The 21,595-nt window shown below is 40.9% G+C and overlaps 1 protein-coding gene across 3 annotated transcripts in view; it reads right to left on the bottom strand.

Annotated features, from left to right (window-relative positions):
- LOC149230157 (bifunctional 3-dehydroquinate dehydratase/shikimate dehydrogenase, chloroplastic-like) overlaps window positions 1-21,595 on the bottom strand; it is a 178,203-nt gene that overhangs the window by 109,618 nt on the left and 46,990 nt on the right. For all 3 annotated transcript variants that reach the window (XM_089378872.1, XM_089378870.1, XM_089378871.1), the window contains exon 2: window positions 12,460-12,565. In XM_089378872.1, the coding sequence (XP_089234998.1) occupies window positions 12,460-12,565 (106 nt within the window). The remainder of the gene's footprint in view (window positions 1-12,459; window positions 12,566-21,595) is intronic.

Here is a 21,595-nt window from a genome sequence, read left to right as displayed (position 1 = left end):
GATGCTCTGTCACTGAGTCTCCATCTTTCATCCTCATGTTATACAGCTTTTTCCGCATAAACAGTTTATTCACCAGAGACTTAAATTGGTACAAAGTCCCTAACTTGTCCCACAAAGCCTTCGTTGTAGCTTCCCCTGATACATTCAACAATACTGAATCTGAGACACACAATCGTATTGTGCTCTTTGCCTTCCGATCCAACTTCTTCCATTCTTCATCGGACACTCTCGTTGGTTTAGTACCCGGATCTACCGCGATTCACTGATCTTTATCCACCAATAGATCCTCCATCTTGAGTTTCCACAACTCAAAACTCTGACCATTAAATTTCTCGATCTCTATCTTTCCACTGCTCGCCATCTTCTTTCACCACCAGAATCAATCTCATAGATCTCCCACTGAACAGGGTCTACCACAGGCCCGAGCAAAACCCCTCAGCAACAAAGGCGTCCCCTTGAAGCCAAAATAGCTCTGATACCAAATGTAGGTTTTAACCCCATACAGAAATTACTTGCATACGAATTCTAAAACACAGAAAATAAACAATGCGAGAGCATAACACATAAAACACATATAAACAGAGATTTTCCCCTAGATCCCAAAATCGGGACTACCAGCTTGATTTTTCATTATGTTCCTTTCAATGTTACAATACATATTTATACATGCTGAAGCATCCAATACCATGGACCGAAACCATCACGTCCAAAACCATGGACCGAAAACCATCGCATCCAAAACCATGTGCGAAAATCATGCACAAAACCATAGATGGGTCCGCCCAACCTAAGATTTTCCCCTAGATCCCAAAACCGAGACTACCAGCTTGATTTTTCATTATGTTCCTTTCAATGTTACAATACATATTTATACATGCTGAAGCATCCAATACCATGGATTGAAAACCATCGCATCCAAAACCATGGACCGAAAACCATCGCGTCCAAAACCATGTGCGAAAATCATGCACAAAACCATAGGTGGGTCCACCCCGGACCCCATAGAGTGGGGTTACCTGCACCCCTCAAAATTCCTGTGACCCCCCTGCTACGCAATTAGTGCAACGAAGGAGGGCCTCCGCCCTCCTCCTAACCCCCCGGCTAACTACGTGGGCTAGTCGTGGAAAGAATATAACACAACCCAACATGACCTTGATTTAAGTGAAGAGTGGTAGTCCCTATCCCTTTCACGGGGTAGGTGGCATTGTATCCAAGTATGATCTCCAAATTAGTCTTCTTTTCAATCAGATTTAAGAGGGCCTCCTTGTACCTAGTGAAGTGCCTTGAGGCACCACTATCAATCAACCAATGATCCAAAGTATCCGGAGGAGAGGTAGTAGTGAGGGCAGAAATAAGTTAAAATTCCTTTTGTTTTTCTACAACATTACTTTCCTCATACTTGGAGTTTCTCGTCCTTTTGGGAGGTCGACCATTACCATATTGAGCAGCGAGAACATTCCTCTTTCCTTTATTGTTGAACCTATTGTTCCTTTGATTGCCATTGTCTTTGAAATTGTTGTGGTTGTTGTTGTTGTTGTCGTCCCATGGAGTATCCTTCTTGTGAGGACACTCTCTAGCATAGTGGCCAACCCTGTTGCAATTGTAGCACCTTCCTTTTCTTCCTTCTTTGAATCCCTACTTGAATCCTTGACCTTGTATTTTTAGACCAGCATTGTTCTTCCTCTTTGCATGAGCAAAGAAGGCAGCAGGTTCATTTCCATTTGAAGGCTTGTCTCTCTCCATCATCCTCGTCTCTTCTTGCTTGCATCTAGCCAATAATTCATCGAAATTAGGAATCCCGTCATTGTTAAGAATAGTGGTGTTAAACACATCCCATGCTCTTGTGAGACCTCCAAGAGCAATGAGAGTGAGCTCCCTGTCAGTGACAACTTCTCCAATAGATAGAAGATCATTCTTGATTTCTGTAATACTCATGAAGTAGGATTGGATAGACTCCTCTTTGTCCATCTTGATATCCTTCAACTTGTTTTTGTGAAAGAGGATTTGATTTGCATTGTTCACTTTGAACATCTCGACCAGCTTATCGTACATCTCCTTAGATGTTTCTAAATCAGAAATATAAGAAACCAAATGCTTTTGAATAGATTCTATAATGATTCTTTTAGCTTTGACCTCACCTTTCTTGTATTTCGTCTTTGCAGCAACATCTGCATTTGAAGGAGGCTCCACCACTCTTCCGTTTACATAGTCCATAACATCATTCTCCTCCAAAGTCATCTTCCATGCATGATAGTCGGATTTTTCCTTGAGCTTATCCTTGGATTTCAAATATGATGTAGAAGCCATTGAAGCTAGACCAATATTCATGTCCAACAATTCTTTCTTAGTGATTGTTTTTCTCTCTCTTGCTTGGGCTTTGTCTTCACCTGGGCTTTGATAACATGTTAAATTTAGTTAGCGATAGTATGTTTTATGTTTAGCATAATTACTTCAATGTTCCTTAAGCAACGCAATAGCAATTTACAATTTAGATTTCCAGTAGCAATCACATTAACCATTAATCACATTGACAATAAAAGTATATAGAACATCAAAAAATATGCAAAAGACAAGAGGACACCAGATTTGTCGAATGTCAAGGAAAAACCCCAAGATGGGGAAAACCCTTTGATCAATTATTCTTATTATTATATCAAAATGTTCAACAGAGAGAGTACAAATGCCAAATTGACTTGCCCAATTCAAAGTCAAAACTGTTGATTTGGAGTAGCATCGGATGTGCTCTAATCATGAAAATTAGTGGAGAGGCTAAAGCACATGAGATCTCCAAGACCCGGAAATGGTTTGGGCAGATTCTACCCGGTTAAGGAGATATTAAAATAATTAATATTTTTAATGGAGTTCCTAAGTCTAAACTTCGGAAAAATAAAATATTAATGCGTATTAATATAAAACTGGGTTAGAAGGTTCTAAATGACATGGGTCAAGCCAAATATAATCTTAGCCATAGATTAGAGATGTAATCTTGGTTGTTGAAGGACCAACAGGAAAAGTATAAGAGGAGGCTTGAGGGCCAGTTGGAGAACACACCAGAGTGATCAGTGATTCGATTTACTAGAGCAGGGTTTGCTAAGTAAAGTCGAATCAATGATCAATTTGCAGCGAGGGGCTGTGAGTACTGGACAGATTGGCAGAGATAGTGCCAAGAGACCAGCGTAGAGGCAGAAAGGCAGAAGCAGAAGCCAGAGCAGGCCACGCAGAGGCTAGCTGGGACAACGCAGAGGCAGAGAGGCAGACGCAGAAGCCAGAGCAGGCCACACAGAGGCTAGTTGGGACAGCGTAGAGGCCAGAGGGCCTGCGTCATCCATGAAGAGGGCAGCACGAGTGACGGAGAAGGTCGTAGAGGCTACGTAGTGCCTAAGAGGGCTAACGCCGAGGCATTTGAGGCTGACGCAGAGGCCAAGAGGGCTGACGCAGTGCTTCAGTTGTGCTGGAGAGGGTTTCGTGGGGCAGATTTTCTAAATATCTGATTCCGAATAGAGAGGTATTACTGTCGGTTATTTTTCTCTATCAGGTGAGCTAGTTTGGCACCCAGTTGTACTCAAGGATATACTGCTTAATAAATAACCCTTAGAATCGCTGCACCGGTTTTCCCAAGTTGGGTTTTTCCGGGGACGAGTTGTCCAAAAATAATGGTGTCACTTATGTGTTTGCTATTTTTTTCAATTGATGATCTGTAGATGGTTGAAACTGTATTGTGTTTATTTCGATGTTTATATGTCTAAATAACTTGTTTGTAACTAACAAGTAGGAGAAATAAACCAGAAGAATACAAATAAAATTTCTAACGAATAGACCTAGAAATTTCAACATGGTAGCAGAGCGTGGTTGCAGATCACAGGAGAGCTGAAGGCATCAGTTGAAGCAGAGCATTTGTAACAGAGATAGCTGTCCCAAGTGATAGAAGTTATTCCTTGCAGAAAGCGACAAAAGAAGGGTTGACGCAGAGGGACTGCGTCATCAGTCTGAGCCAGAGAGAGTCCAGTGCAGAGGCTGAGGAGGGCAGAAAAAGGCTCACGCAGAGACCAGGAGGGTTGACACAGTTGGCTAGGGGAGCATTTCAACCAGTGCTGGGATTGCGCAGAGCCTAGAGGCTCAGTCCTTCAGTTGTTGGGGCATTGGAAGCTATGGGCATATTGCGGGGAGTGAAGCTGGTGGGGTGTTGTGGGCGGAACAGTACCTAACGAGGCAAAACCAAGGTAGAGGGAGTCGCTACCGAGGCGGATTTCTAGCCAAGAAATCTGATCAGTGTTGCAGGGGCATAGGAGATCGGAGAGGTGCAACTCAATGGTTGGAAGGCGGATTTCCAGAAGGGAAATCGAGACTTAGAGGGAGTCTAGTAGAGAACTTCCAGACAGGAAGTAGAGACTCGGAGGAGTCGACAGCAGGAGCAGAGAGATGGCCATGAATGGACTGAGGGATCAGGACAGGCTAGATGGGGCATCCAACTTTGTGGTCTAGAAGGCCAGGATCCTGTCCATTCTAGATAGACATCGCATCAAGGCCTTCGCCTTGAGAACAGTGGCTATCCCAATTGACCCGGCTGATAATGAGAAGTACGAGGAGGCAATGGCCAAGGCGAAATGTATCATCCTTGATGGGGTCAAGGATCATGTGGTCCAACATATTGCCGAGAAGGAGACGGCAAAGGAAATGTGGGACGCCTTGAAGACATTGTACCAGCATACTTCCGTGCAGAGGAAGATGTTACTTGAGAATCAGCTGCAGTCATACCAGATGCAGAAGGGGGAGCAGATAGATCACTTCCTCGGCAGATTGAAGGAGATCCGGGACCAACTGACTTCCATAGGGGCCACGCCGGATCAGGAGCTGATGGTGAGGACTGCTCTAAACGCAGTCTCCGAGGAGTGGGAGGCATTCGTCCAAAGCATTCTGGGCAGGGCGACTCTTCCAGATCGGGAAGAATTGTGGGTAGCTCTTCATCAAGAAGAGATCAAACGGTTGTCCAAGATGGGAAGTAGCAACAAAGGAGTTCGGATCAAGAAGGAAGAGGAAGAGGATGTAGCTATGGCATCTGCGGGGAAGTAGGAGAAGAGGAAGAAAAAGGACCTCTCGAAGGTTAAGTGCTTCAACTGTGGGGAACTGGGTCATTATGCGAACCAGTGTCCGAGAAAGAAGAACAAGGGAGAGGCATCTGACTCCAAGGCAGCGCCAGTGAAGATGGAAAAGGAGGTAGAGGAGGATGACGATTGTGCCATGAGTGCTCATGTACCTCTAGAGAAGAGGTGGGGAGACATCGAGCTGTAGTCAGGAAAACTACGGGCGATGAGGGGTAGGATCCTTGAGGTACCCAAACTCTTGGATTATACCTTGCTACGAAAGCACCAAAGAGAGAGTAGCAGGACTGGAGGATGTCAGTAGAAACGAATTTGGATGAAGCGGCAGAGAGTGCTACAGTGCAGTAGTCCCGAGCAGCACAGAGCTAGCAGGCTGCAGCAGTGCGAGAAGCACAGAGGAGCTTGCAACAGTGCGGGATGGCACAGAGAGGTTTGCAACGGTGCGAGAGGCAGGGAGTTGTTGCAGCAAAGGATAGACAATACAGGGAGCACTTGACAGCGGCAGAGAGAGCTTCATCATCGAGAGTGTTTCAGGCTGACAGGGATGTCAGGAGTTGGGAGGATCAGTTACTTCTCAATAACTGAGTTGCAGTGCAGTAGTGGTTAGCAGTAGCACGATAAAGCATGATGAGAGGAGGTTGCAGTGCAAATGCAGTGTTGGGAGAAAGGACCAGCGGCAACACGGATGTAGAGGCAGCTGCCATATAGATGCAGTGCAGATGCAGTGTTGGGAGAAAGGACCAACAGCAGCACAGATGCAGAGGGAGTTGTCGTACGGTTGCGGTGCAAATGCAGTGTTGGGAGAAAGGACCAGCAGCAGCACGGATGCAGAGGGAGCTGCCATACAAATGCAACAGTGGTAGTGGCAAGGCCATGGGCAGCAGTACAAGATGCAGCAGTGCAAAGGATGTTGGGTGGGGAGGCCTAGCATCAACACAGGTACCGGTGCCGTATAATCAGAGTGATGCTCAGTGTGGAGTATTACTAGAGCACAGTCCTCGCTAAGAGGGAGTGTTGATTTGGGGTAGCATCGGATGTGCTCTAGCCATGAAAATTGGTGGAGAGGCTAAAGCACATGAGATCTCCAAGACCCAGAAATGGTTTGGGTAGATTCTACCCGATTAAGGAGATATTAAAATAATTAATATTTTTAATGGAGTTCTTAAGTCTAAACTTAGGAAAAATAAAATATTAATGGGTATTAATATAACACTAGGTTAAAAGGTTCTAAAGGACATGGATCAAGCCAAATCTAATCTTAGTCGTTGATTAGAAATGTAATCTCAGCTGTTGAAGGACCAATAGGAAAAGTATAAGAGGAGGCTTGAGGGTCAGCTGGAGAACACACCAGAGTGATCAGTCATTCGATTTACTAGAGCAGGCTTTGCTAAGTAAAGTCGAATCAGTGATCAATTTGCAGCGAGGGGCAGTGAGTAGTAGACAGAGAGGCAGAGATAGTGCCGAGAGACCAGTGCAGAGGCAGAGAGGTAGACGCAGAAGCCAGAGCAGGCCACGCAGAGGCTAGCTAGGACAGCACAGAGGCCAGAGGGCCTGCGTCATCCACGCAGAGGGCAGCAGGAGTGACGCAGAAGGCCGTAGATGCTATGCAGTGCCTTAGAGGGCTAACGCAGAGGCCAGGAGGGCTGACGCAGTGCTTCAGTTGTGTTGGAGAGGGTTTTGTGGGGTAGATCTTCTGAGTATCTGCTTCCGAATAGAGAGTTATTACTGCCAGTTATTTTTCTCTATCGGGTGAGCCAGTTTGGCACCTAGTTGTACTCAAGGATATACTGCATAATAAATAATCCTCAGAATTGTCGCACCGGTTTTCCCAAGTTGGGTTTTTCCAGGGACGAGTTGTCCAAAAATAACGTTGTCACTTGTGTGTTTGCTATTTCTTTCAACTGTTGATCTATAGATGGTTGAGACTGTATTGTGTTTATTCCGATGTTTATATATTTAAATAACTTGTTTGTAATTAACGAGTAGGAAAAATAAACCAAAAGAATACATATAAAATTTCTAACGGATAGACTTAGAAATTTCAACAAAAATAGCCCTGTCAATTTCTACAATCAATTGCAGTCAAACTTCAGCCCTAACCAGAAAGTCAACGCTGGTCAAAGCAGCAATAGAATGTCCTCAAAACAGCTCGGTCTTCCCCAATCAAACTCGACCTGATCAGGAGGTCAAAGTAAACCCAAAACAGTGACAAAGTTAACAATCAAACTCGGTTAAACTGTTGTCCTGAAATCTGCGATCAACCTGCAATTTGGTTTGCAGTCAAAGTGCTCTAAAAACCTCGGTTTTTGTGCCAAAATTTGCGGCTTGCTAAGACAGAAACATCCCCAAAAGATCGAAGTCAAATGATGCCCAGAAGGTGTTGGTCCACGCTGGTCAAACTGCAATCAACTCTGTAATTTCAACCTTGTAATTCAGCTTCTGAAATTCGTCCTTCTTGATCTACACGTGTGAGAGAGAAGAATGCCCAATGTAGTACGAACCAATAGGAGAGAGAATGTGTGAGTGAAGAAGATGCCAAATGAGGTGAAAAGTCACTTGTATTTATACAAGTTGTTGAGGGTGAAGGGACACATCCATTGGGCTTTCTGAGCCTACATGATGATGTGGCCGACCTTGACAATTTGTACATGTGTGGGCATAAATTCAAAATCACACCTCTGCTTCTCCAAATGAGATGATCTTTATATCAATTTTGGTCCTCTCGAAAAGAGGAATTTAATGCAATCATCATCTCCAGCAAATGAGTTGTCCTAAGGTGGAATTTGGCCCTAGTTTCCAATTTTAACATGAGGCCAAAGCAAGCACCAAGAACATCGATGACAATTGAACATTATCTAGAAAGCCACACATTCTAACCCCAGCGAGAGCAAAAACTAAATTGAATACAAAGGCATCTACCTGAGCAGAACTATAAAATCCAATGACATTCTTGGCATAGGAGTTTTAAAAATTGCAACTCGTTATCATGCAAAACCAAGCAATTATGCAAGATCACATTGTCAAGTTAGAAAGAGGACAACAACCATACCCAAATGGATTCCACAGGGGTTGTACGGAGCTCCATTCAAGAATCATAAACCTCCAAATAACCTTGAAGAAATTAATGTAGTTGATCGGCCATACCCACATTGGCATGGGTATTGACAAGCTTTTCATGCAATGGAGACATGTGCCATAACAGAGAGCCTTAACGCAGAAAGCTCGCAAAAAAATTGGTTTCATGAACACATGCAACATGATGTTGGGAGGTGGTATTGATGTTATGGATCAAGTAAACACTCCATAGTTAGACTGAGTAACAATGTTATTCGGGGAGATGCCAATACCCAAAGAAATCCAAGGAGTGCTTGAAGCTAGATTTAAAGGTATAACATACATCAGGAGGAACAAGAATGCACCTGACACAAGTCAAGAAGAGCCATCTACTCCAAGAAGTAATGAAAGAGAAGTTCCAAGAATTCAGAGAACACAAGAAGCATCAATCTCGAGAGGTACAAATTTTGACATCACACGTTGGACTAATAATGTGAAGGTTCCAATGCCAGTGGTTGAATAGTAAAGTTTTTGATGTTTAGAAAGCAAATTGGGAAGGCATTGCGAGTGAGGCCACAAGTTTTCAAAGATCAACATCATAGGGAGAAGAGGATCCTTCCATCTTCTTTTGAAAAGTCAACCACAAACCCTTTGCACAAGCCTTTCTTCATATCATTGGCGGTGACACATCGGATCTTACACGATTGCATGTTAGATTTAGGGGGCGCCCTGAATGTGATGACTCTTGAAGTGGCAAAGAAAGTGGGATTGAAGACTTCAAGACCATATAGAAATGTATGTCCCTTTGATTCACAAGAAATTCCATCAATTGGTTTGATCAAGGCTATCCAAGTCCATCTAACAACATATTTGAATGTTTTCATCAACATGTACATAGTGGTATTGGATGCTCCACTATCGTGGAGAATGTTGTTGTCCTACAAGTGGGCGTCTGATATAGGAGGAAACATTCAAATGGACTTGTCATATGCCACCATTCCCACTCCATCTGGTGAGATAGTCACACTATAATGGGAACCCTTCAAGCAAAATCATGTGGAAGATCCAAGGAAGCCTGAAAATAATTTTGCATGCTTGGAAGAGAGCACGGGACCCTATGCCATGCTTGCAGCCAAGGCAACACCCCGAGCAGACACTGACAAAATGTGGAAGATGAACTTTGACGGGGCAAGCTCCAAGCAAGGTAATGGGGCAAGTAGAATGCTAACCTCCCCTAACAAGTGGTGATGATTCGGACCTACAAATGAGTCACTAGTGATGTGGCAAAACGTATGGTCTATTTTCCCTCTCCTAGTGTGCATTGTTTTTTCCTCTCTAATTTGCATGCACTTGACCATTTTATAGCAGTTTCTCTCCTCCAACTCACACTCTTTTTCCACCTCACTCCACTCATCCCTCAATTGACAAAAAACCAATCCTAGTAGACTAATGTGCATTCCCTCAAGGATATTTTAGGCTAGTTTGAATTCCTTTAAGATACACCAGAGATATTTTTACCCAAGTCGAATTAGTCTCAATCTCTTCAAAGATATTTTTATCCTATGTCAACTTTGCCAAAATTACTTCAATATTATTTTTATCCCAATTCAAAAATGTAAAATTTACCCAAGGACATTTTTATCAAGTCGAATTTGCTAAAATTGTGCTCAAGGTTATTTTATTTCACGACAACTCAAAACTACTTAAGTTAAACTTAAGCATGTGCCACTTCACTCAGTTTTTCTCTTCAGTTCAATTTAGTTAAATGGTGAGTTGACTCTACCTCAGTGACTCAGTGCACATTGATTTTCTTTTTTGGGAAATTCGACCTCTCTTATTCTTAGTGCTCATTGGAAGAAGTAGAATACAGGTGCAAGCTATGGGCTTAGTTGAATTGTGTCTAGCAACAACAGCATATGCTATCTTTCTCTCTTCTCTCCATTTACTTTATCTCTTCTAGCTTCTACTCAATCGTATTTGAATATCATTGTCATCAGTTCTATAATGGTCATTTTGGCACAGCCATCTTTGTATAATAAAGCTCGATTTTGATTTATTCTATTTCTTTGGGTTGTTTGATGTCTTAATTCTTATCTTATCAATATTGTAACAGTTTATAAGCCATTTTCATTGGTTTAAATCTTCCATTTAAATGTGCTTCCTGACTATTTTATCTTCCATATAAAAGCTAATCCTAGATATTATTCCACTTCTAAAAAATGCCAAAAAAATTATAAACATGTTTGGCCACTAATTTGCTGGTCAAACAGCCATTGCATTGTTGTTTTTCTATGTGATGTTGCAGATTTTTAGGTGAGAACAGTACATGTCAGACTAGGGACACACCCCTATCGTTGGCAAGCACCAGCCCAAACAGAGACGAAGATTTACAAGTGACACGAAAGGCAGATTTTCCTAGATGTCTATTTACACCCAGTGTAGAAATTTCTGCTAACACTACCTAGACTAATTGAAAAATGGAACATATCTCCAATTCGGTGCTCTAAAGGAAGCAAGGGCAATCCAACACACATCAGTGACTTGAGGGTGCATGAGTCGGGTTGGAATGCATGTCCAAATAATTTATAAAAAAACATGCTATATTGAAAAGGTATGGTTCACCATAGAAAATCCTTTCCCTTTCCACCTTATTTTCGAAGACTATAAAGCATTCCTTTACCCCATTAGAAAAGGTATATTTGGCAATTCTGCCCCAATGGTTATCTATCCCACTCTTTAGCATCATAAATCAATAGCCATATCCCAATTTACTTGCAAATTAACATTGGTTCATTTGGGAAAGCTTTTTTTGAAAGGATTCTATTTACATCTGCTCTTGACTTTCTCTACTGAAAACGTACAGTCCACCATTGAAAATGATTACTCTTGTTACCTTACGGAAGACCCAAAATTATCCCCTTACCACACAAGTGTAGGTATGGTTGACACTTGCGCTTCGAATTGCTCTCCATCCAACTCTTTAGAATAATTTTACTGGCCATGGCCCAACCTACAAACAGATTAGTGTTTTATCCTTGAATTGGAAAACCTTTTCCTTGGAAGGACTAGATTCAAAGGAGATTCTCAACCCTTCCTTTGCCTTCTCCAGATAAGCATAGCAAAGCAGTTTTACAGGAGGTTTTAAAATCCCCTTCCCTAACAAAAATGAATGCAGTCCATCATTTGAAATTTTTACAGGCCCTGGCCCACAAGTTGTGATCATGGCATATGATGCTAGGGAGCATGTCCCACCCCCAACCATTGATCATTTAGTTTTCCAGCAACCACAGTGTTGCCTGCATAGCATTCTCGATTGAGGCCAGCCTTGACTTAATTTATATACCAAGCTATTGAACTCTTCACATTTTTCATAATCATTCAATGCTTTCGATTTATGTTGATTCCAGTAACATGGTCTAAGGAAGTGGCAGGCATGAGTATTAGCAATTGCCAACTATGGCATTTACAAACTGGAGCACAAGGAGATCCCTTTGATCACTTCAATTGTTTCTTTGAATGTGTCTTGGTTCTGACATTTTCACTTTCTACATTATTTTCTATTATAACATTTTTTGCCAACGTAGGCTGCTTAATTAAACACTAAGGTAATATGGGTTTGCTCAATAAAAGGCTCTGTGAATTTTGAGCAATCAAACATGTTTTAAAGATGGAATAACAAACTGAAATCAGGATGAAAAATCAGGACCAGAAAATACTCAATGAGATCTACAATATATTACTATAGTATTAAGCTAAAGGTAATAAACTGACATTAGTCTTCACATTAACTGAAAAAATATAAACCTCACAACCCTCCCACACTGCAATAATTTAGTGTCTTCCATCCATGTTTTGCAAGCCTTATATCCAAGTCAGAGCTTGTCATATGGAAAGACCCAATGTTTAAAAACAAAAGATGTAACAAGTGCTTACAAACAATTGTTCGTCATCCTCTTGCAGTAGTACATTAGGACATAGTCAGATAAGCTAGTCTACAAAACGAAAAAAGAGTAGCACACAAAAAACTCGTATTATTCTATCGTGCAAACACAATGACACTCACTGTTCACAGCATTCCAACACTAGCTCCCACAGTAATTCCACCACTGAATTTGAATGTTTCCTCCTATATCAGACACCCACTTCTAGCCTTACCACCATTATCAAATTGAGTATAGGGAAAACACGAAATTAACTTGAAAACAAGAATTTACTATAACTCTACAGAAAAAAAATAATAGAACTTCAAAAACATATGCATAACAAGCTCTCAAATGTATGTGATGCTTCTGGGTGCAAACAGAACCTGGAGCTCCACATCAACATAGTCGGCATCCAATTCTATAGCCAAACGAAGTACATCAAGGCGTGTTGCTTCATCACCTTCATACTCACCTCCCTCCCATTTTGGCCTGAAACACGAGAAAAGGACCAGAGGTCAAATTATGGATGCAAGTAAAAGAATTTGAGAGCAAATATGTCTAAGTGTTTTATCACATTCAAAAACTGATCATATGAGCCTAAATATATAAGTAGTGGAGAATTGAATACTTTATTAAAATGGTCAACAAATTTAGTAGTAACTCGTAACCTGAATAACACTTTTCTTGGCCTTAAGAGGAAAATTAAGCTTCTATTTCAATTCAACTGTATTCCCTTGGCAATTTTTTACCAGTCAAAAAAATCACGATAATATCATAGAACTGGTGATAAAATCACAACATGATCCAAAAAATAGCCAAGCTGTAAATGGGGCACTTTAATGGTTTTTTTTTGAGATTTTTTTTACTCATTTTGCAAACAAAATTAAGGGTTTGGAGATCAAATTAGGAGGAGACCAGTTTTGCTTGAGCCAAGGATTAGGATACCATTTTTCTTTGCCATCACCGTGCGTTTTTGGAGAGGGGATTGATTCCTCTCAAATGTGGATGCATGTGCAAGTATGGGAATCAATTTCCACTATTTTTTTAAGATTTTTCATGGAGTTTCCTTTACCCATTAGTTTTCCTTCACCCATTAGCTTTCCTTCATCTTGCTAGGGAGAATTAGAAAGTGTGTTTTGTTTGCCATCATCAATTTATTGTGGAGTGGCACGGGTTTCCCAAATTCCCACAACTGGTGGTGTATTTGTGGGTATGTCAACCTTTATTTCTTTTTTAACAGATTTTTGATAGGGTTTGCATGCCTATCAATTTTCCCTCTTTTTCCTTAAATTTTACTGGATTATAGGAGATCTATTGTTTATGTATCATTCAGATTTGTACTTTTTATGCAAATCTTTTGTATTTTGATTCTAAGAATGTTGGTTTTATGCCTATCAATTTTCCCTCTTTTTCCTTAAATTTTTACTGGACTATAAGAGATCTATTGTTTATGCATCTTTAGATTTGTACTTTTTTATGCAAATCTTTTGTATTTTGATTCTAAGAATGTTGTTTTACTTTTTTTCATTTTTTTTTGCATCCTAGGTTTATTCACTATATTGAACACTAAAAATGCCAAGAAATTATGTGGGAATATGGGGAACTCGAGGGGGGTTTTAATAGACAAACTTTGAACTGAAAGTTGTGTGAAAGCATATGATGAGCGGAATCTCCCAGTTGAAATTCCACCTTGCACGATTTCGAAGACATGACATAGATCTTTGCTTAGAAGCATGTCCAAAAACCATCCATATTGCCACCAAAGCACTGGAAGATAAAGATGCAGCCAAAGAGAATGCAGAAGTTGTGAAAATTCAAGTTGCTAGGGGAGGAGTGGGGGAAGAAGTGAGAGTGGTTCTTCAACATCACCTTCCACAATAGCCGACCCCTCATATACCTCACCTTTTTTGGTTACTTGAACCAAACCCGGATGCACAACCTTCTATCAACTTGATGCTTAAAAGAATGGAGAAGGAAGACGCTGACAAGCTAGTGGGTAGGCGTTTTCTATGGAGGGTATTCCTTTCAACATTGCCAAGAACAATCCATTCTACCAACCTATGTTTGATGCTGATACTATTGCTAGTCCGAGGTACAAAGCCCCTTCCTATGATGAGTTAAGAGAGCCTATTCTTCCAAATGGAAAGTTTGATTGAACTGCTAGATTGGATGGGCTTAAGGCATCATGGGAACACATTCAATGCATTGTGTTGTCAAATGGTTGGATTGATCAGAAGGATAGGATTATTCTTAGCTTCTTGGTTAATTGTCCCAAGGGGATAATGCTTATTAAATCTATTGATGCATCTGCACAAATTAAAGATGCAAAATTATAATGTGAGTTCTTGGACTTATTTATTCAGAAGGTAGGTCATAGAATAGTGTCCAAGTCATAATGGACAAGCAAATTATGTCATCATTGGTAGGTTGCTTATGGAGAGGTATCCTACCTTGTTTTGGACACCTTGTGTTGCACATTGTATTGATTTGATGTTAGAGGATATAGGGGAAATTCCTTATATCAGGGAAATTGTTGAATCATCAAAAAGCATAACAAATTTATATATAATCATGCATTTGTGCTTAGCTTAATGATAAGATTAAGATTCACCAATAACAAGGAGTTGATGTGTCCTCCCATGACACGGTTTGCCACTAGCTTCATATCTCTTCAATCTCCCTTGACTTTTATGTGGGATGTAAACAAAACATTTCTTTCAGAGGACTGGCATGTGATATCCCCAACTTCATAATTTTTGCTAAGTATAGCCCATTTTGAAATTTTGGCATTGGAGGCACAATGGCCATTTCTGCACTAAGAGAAGTGGGAAAAATCAAGTTCATAGTGGAAGGTGGAAGCCACTAATGGAGGCAATTCAACCCTCAAGGAAAAGGAGGAGAGTTAGTGGATTGTGGGGGTCACCAAGGGGTATGCATGGGCCTAAAGTACTTGAGGCGAGAAGGGAAGCATTTGGGGCATCTTTTGAGTAAACTCACTTGATGACAATGTCCCAAGTTACCTAGACCTATTACATGATTCAACTCATCATACTAGCATCACTTTACATCATCCCCGCAGGCCTTGTGGAATCTGAATACAATAGAAGAAGATGAGAAGAAGAAGTAGAGTTGAAAAACTTTGGTGATATGATGATCTTTGATGGTACATGAAGCCTTTGATACATCCTTGGGCATGGAGTCTTCAAAAATCTTTGGGTATGCTTCAGTGGTCAACAAGAAGTATGGCAAACAATGGCTTAGAGGTCATTTCAGCCAGAAGAATGGAATTTATCTTCAAGCACAACGATGTCGCATATGCAGTAAACTGCAAGATCATGAGCCAAAACATACCCAACAGCGATAAACCACAGTACAACACGGATATTCAACAAATAATAGACAAGCATGCTTCAATGTTTGGTGATATTCCTCCAAGATTTCCTCTTAAGAGAGGATTTGAGCACACTATAGAAGTGGAAGAGGGAGCTAAGCCTGTGATCACCACACCTTACCGACTTCCGAAGAAATTCAAGGATGAAATAGAAAAGACCATCCACGCGCTGTTGGAAATGGGCTACATCAAACCTAGCTCAAGTCCATTTGCCTCATCCATGGTCTTAGTAAAGAAGAAGGATGGCACACGGAGAATGTGCATTGATTACCGAGCACTCAACAAGAAAACTATGAAAAACAAGTACCATATCCCTGGGATCGATGAATTACTGGATGAACTTCACGAAGCAATTTACTTTTCAATAATTGATTTACGATTGGGGTACCATCAAATCCGAGTTCAAGAAGAGGACATGTCAAAAAAAACATTTTGATGCCATTATGGACATTTCGAATCTTTGATCATGTCGTTTGGGCTAACCAACGCCCCTGCCACTTTCCAATCCTGTATGAATAATATCTTCAACAAGCAGTTAAGGAAGCTTTTATTAGTGTTCTTTGACGACCTTCTCATTTACAGCAAAACATGGGATGATCATCTGAGGCATTTGGATACAATTTTGATCATTATGCAAGAGAAATATGTTTATGCCAAAGCATCAAAATGCGAGTCTGGATTGACAAAGATTCTTTGTTTAGGACACATAATTAACGCAAAGGGAGTACAGGTTCATCAAGAAAAGATTCGGGCAATATTGGACTAGCCCACGCCCAAAACCCTAAGAGAATTATGAGGGTTCCTCGAGATCTGTAGCTACTACCGATAGTTCGTTAAAGGTTTCTCTTAGTTAAGTGCACCTTTGACAAACTTAACCAAAAAGGGAGCATTTGGGTGGACAGAAGAATTTGACAAGACGTTTAACAAGTTCAAAGATATAATGAGCTCATGTCTAGTCTTGACTCTTCCCGACTTTAGTCAGCCATTCATATTGGAGTGTGACATGTCAGGGGAAGGAATAGGGGTTGTCTTAATGCAAAAGGGTCACCCTATCGCGTTCAAAAGTTGGAAGCTTTAGGACACAAAGAAGCTTTACTCCATATATGACAAGGATATGTTGGCTATCATGCATGCTTTGGCAAAATTCAGGCCATATTTGGTTGGAAACAAGTTCATAGTCAAGACAGACCACAACAACCTGCGTCATTTCCTAAGGCAAAAGGACCGAAACGAGCGGCAACAGAAATGGCTAAGCAAGATCCAAGCTTATGACTTTGATATTGAGTATGTGAAGGGAAAGAAGAATGTTGTGGCCTATGCACTTTCCAGGAAACCGATAGCATGTGTCCTTATGGAACTCACAAAAGATTGGAAGGCACACCTCATAGCAAAGTATGCCAAGGATCAATTTGCCTGCGCACTAATCGACGAGATCATCCAGGATGAAAGGTACAAAAAAAATGATGGAGTCATTTATTATAAAGACAGGGTATACCTAGTTCCTGAATCTACACTTAGGGAAAAGATTTTGAAGGTTACACAAGATATTCCCTCGGCTGGGCATCAGGGATTCTTCAAGACATATCGACAGATTTAGGAATTATTCTTGTGGAAAGGGCTCAAGGAAGATGTGATGAAATACGTCAAGGAATGCATGACATGCCAATAGAATAAGGTTGAGCATACACATCCTGCAGGGCTTCTCCAACCCCAGAAGAAAAATGGGAGAGCATCTCGATGGATTTCATCACAAGGTTACCCAAAGCGCAAGGGAAGGACTGCATCTACATGGTGGTAGACAAGCTGACTAAATTCACACACTTCTTTGCCATCTCAGCTGATTACTCGGCCAAACAAGTGGCAAAATTGTTTTTCAAAGAAGTCTTTAGATTGCATGGGCTGCCAAAGAATATAGTCAGCGATCATGACAGTAGATTTATGGGTGCATTTTGGCAGGAACTTTTTAGGCTAGTGGGAACTGAATTGACCCCTAGCACTAGCTATCACCCTCAAACCGACAGTCAGACAAAAATTGTGAATAAGTGGATTGAGGGGTACCTACGCAACTATGTGACAGGTCAGCAGAAGGCATGGATTAAGTGGTTGTACCTTGGGGAGCATTGCTACAACACCACCTACCACTTATCCATTGGGATGACACCCTTCAAAGCTCTATATGGATATGATGCACCATCCTTCATTGACAGAATTTTTGGAGACAATAAGGCACCTCTTGCTAAAGACTAGATATAGGAGAGTCATAACATTCTTAGGGTACTCAAGGAAAACATACAAGTTGCTCAAAATCGACAGAAGTTGTATGTAGAACAGCATATAACAGAGCACAATTTTGAGATAGGAGTGTTGGAAATACTGAGAGAGAGGGTGAATCAGTATTTCTTTTCAATTGTTATTTTTACCAGTTAGATCACTTATATTTAGAACACAAAATGAACAATAAGAATAAATGTTTTTATTAATTTCTTCTTTACAATAAATCAAGTACAATATATGTAGGGCTCCAACCCTAGATGAAGACACTGATCTTCAATCTCCCAGGCTCCAACTTGTAATATGCCAAGCACCGACTTGGACTTCCAAGGCTCCAACCTTGTCAATTTTGAGGCACCAACCTCAAGGGCTCCAACACTATATCTGGTTCAGGCTCCGACCTGGTTTCTTGAGGACTCTGATCCTCTAGGGCTCCAGCCCTATATTCCAAGGCACCAACCTTGTCTTTTCGAGGCTCCAACCTCTTGGGGTCCAACCCTTAGCTTCACTTCGTCGAGATACATTTGGTTATACTTCACGGCTCCCAATGTCTTCTTCAACAAGCCCTGTCAATCTTCAGTTATCCCTTCAATTTCGTCTCCACATCTCGTCATCAATGATAACCTTGTTCTTCACATGAAGGTGTCACCACTGCTCTTCATGTTACCCAAACAAAATTCTCCAAGGTCACCTCATGATGGCTTCAATGCATCATGGTCTTCAATGATCTCCAAAAATCTTCAATATGCTGCTTCACAAAGTTCTCCAACTCTTCTATATTTTGTTCTCAAGAGAAGACTTCAACAAGCTCTATTTGTCCAATCCCAATAAATCAACACTTTGACCACCACAACTATGACAACTTCGACCACGGTAGCTTCAACCACAGCAACTACGGCAGCTTTGACCACGGCAACTACGACAACTTCGACCACGGCAACTACGGCAGCTTCGACCACAACAACTACGGCAGCTTCGACCACGACAACTACAACAACTTCAACCAAGATTTTATGCCTGTTGACCACTACCGGTCAACTACCCATGCAGTACCCCCCCTTTTCTTTCCAAAAAGGGGCAGCACTTGATCGACGTGTTTGTGCCATCCTGCAGTCTTTAGCAGCTTGATCATTTTAATTGTAAACCCAGTATGCATGTATAAATTGTATATAATCTTAGCAGATATGAGTCGTTTATGTAAAATTGCCTAGGTGGACCTAACTTTCTAATGATAATCTACGTCCCGGAATGTTTTTCGTCTCACCGATCTATGATCGGCAGAGTTTTCCTTCAGCCTGACCCCAAAGCCGGGATGCATTTTGTTGTTAGAACTTTAGGAGAATCCTAGTGTGTTAATCTGCTAGATTATAGTTGTGTCGCAGAAACTGAGTGATTTATGAGGGTCTATGATAAAGGGGTTTTCCCCCTTAAGATGTAAATTGTAAAAGTCATGATGTATTGTGTCTTGAGGGTTGGAAAATGTTTTCAATCCCCTCATGAGTCCTAAGTCCTAGGTCCTAGGTGATGTTTCCAAAGGCTTAATTCGATGATCCATTTAAGAAAATAAAGAAAATAATAAAATAATAAAATAAATAAAAATTAAAAAATGAAATAAATAAAAAAATTATAAAATAAAGCAAAAACCCTAAATAATAAAATAATAATATTTTGAGTGAATGCATGCAAAATATTATTTTTAATAATAAGTTAACAATTTGGACGGATGAGATTAAGAGATGTCTTGATCCTCATCGATGGTCGAGATCATTTCGACATGGATCACTCGAACTAGCCGTTGGGATCATTTCCTTTAAATAGGGTGCTAGGGGTCATTTCAGATCATTGGATCTGTGAGTCTTGTACTGAAGAAGCTCTCTTGTAATCTGTTTCTGGTTAATAAAAGAAGACTTTGGGGTCCAAATCTTGCTGGTGTTACTCTCTGGAAGTGCTGTGAGCTAATTTAGTTTCTGCATATTTTATTTTTCAGCCATTAATAATAGCTTATTGTAGAGTATTGTGAGCACAGGTATCTTGTTCACTTGCTAGGGTTTGAGTGGTGTTAGGGTTTCTGAAGTAATGGCAGGTATCTCCATTACTTTTTGAGATCTAGCAGCATTTTTGCCCTCTTTACTGATGGTTGAAGTGAGTTGTGCAGGAAACCCTTATCGAAGAAGATTAGCGGGCGTTTGGGGAAGTTCTCGGCTGAACCAGCCAACTCCCGCAAGAATTTTTTGCTGAGCCCAGTTGGATTTGATCCTGGGTCTATCATTCAGTTTATTTTTCCTAATTTGCATGAGAGATTTTCTGAAGTTCTTCATAGTGAAAATCTGAAATTTTTTTAACAAAAAAAAATAAAAAAAAATATTTCTGTTCTTATTGCTGAGTCTGGCTATTAAGGGGCCAAAATCTGTAAATTAATCAAGCTGATCTAGGGTTTCAATTTTTGCCTTATACGCAGTCTTCATTAGGGTTTTGGTTTCCTTGCAATTGCAGGTACAAGGTTTTTCTTCAGGGATTTCTGAGCGAGAAAGGTAGAAAGTTTTCAGACTGCCCATCCTCAACATCAATCCTTGAGCGTCTGCGTGGAACAAGCACTCATCAGCTCCGCCCCTTAAATCCTTCAACGCATGCTTGTTCTCATCGCATCTGCAATAGCAAGACTAGCACAAACTGCGTTAGCCTTTTTCATTGCTGCAAAAGATCAAAGCACGTGCGTGTCCCTACCTGCCGTCGAAAGCCCTCAGCGTGAGTAAGTTTTTGTTTGATTATGCATGCGAAATCAGGTAAATCTCCCAGCTCAGGTCTCAGTTTCCATTTTTCCTGAGGGCATGACAGCGTATGATCATCAGGTAAATCGACTGCCAGGTAAGAAAATTTAATGCAATTCGATCTCAGTCAAAAAAAAAAAAAATGTTCCCATCAGAAATGCTTAGATCGATTTAATTTTTTTTTGCTGTCGCCATCAAATGTGCTTTCGAGTTTTCTTTTTTACGTATTTAAATCTTTCCGCTGCAAAGTCTGCGTAACATTTTATCTTCTCAGCGTGAATGAAAACTGAGCATCCGTCTAGGGTTATGTTATCGTTTTGATATCGGTATTTTTGTATTTTTTGACAAATCGATTTTCATTTTGCATCCTTCTATTGTGCTCGTGGTCCTGGATCATATGCGGTGCTCCATCATCGCATTCCCTGTGGATTTCAGCTGCAGAAAACTGACCTAAACACGCCGCCTTCGAGGGTATCCACAGACAGTGAGAAGTTTTCGATTGCAGTTTTCTGTGCTAAAGCCGTCAACAGAGGAAGTTTCTCTCAGCGTCCATTTCTACTGAGGGCGTGATTGCACACAATCGACAAATGCCAAAACACTGTTGCCTGGTGACCGAACCTGTCAATACGTTGTCTGGCGTCTAAGTTCGCTGAGTCCGCGGATTTAATCAGCATACATTTCAAAAATTTTATGATATACCCTTCAGAAACGCCGTTAATCAGCAAATCTCAAAATCGATTTCCATTTGCCACCGTTATACCTGTATTCCTCCATCGAAATCCCGCGGATCTGCACGCGTCCTGAGGTATGCCTGCGTGTGGAGCTAGACCGTTTGAAAACTCCCCTGCGTAAAACATTTTGCTCCAGACAAACAATGGCTTCAGCATGGGCGCCAACCCAAAATTCGCACAGCATCAAGTCTCATTCACGCGCGGTAACAGGTAATCAAATTTTTCCGTAACAGGTAAATCGAATTTTCATTGTACATATTTGAGTTCTGCGTGGTTACATAGGTTTTTAGTCTAGGGTTTAGTTATAGTTTCGTATTTTATTTCTTTAGATTTTAATAGTATTTTAAATAGTTTTCTT

Source organism: Pinus tabuliformis, chromosome J (assembly GCF_031772625.1).
Source record: "Pinus tabuliformis cultivar Carrire ecotype Pingquan chromosome J, CPIR1, whole genome shotgun sequence".
NCBI lineage: Eukaryota > Viridiplantae > Streptophyta > Pinopsida > Pinales > Pinaceae > Pinus > Pinus tabuliformis.
Note: the sequence above shows the minus strand (reverse complement) of the source record. Positions and strands in the feature narration are given on the sequence as shown.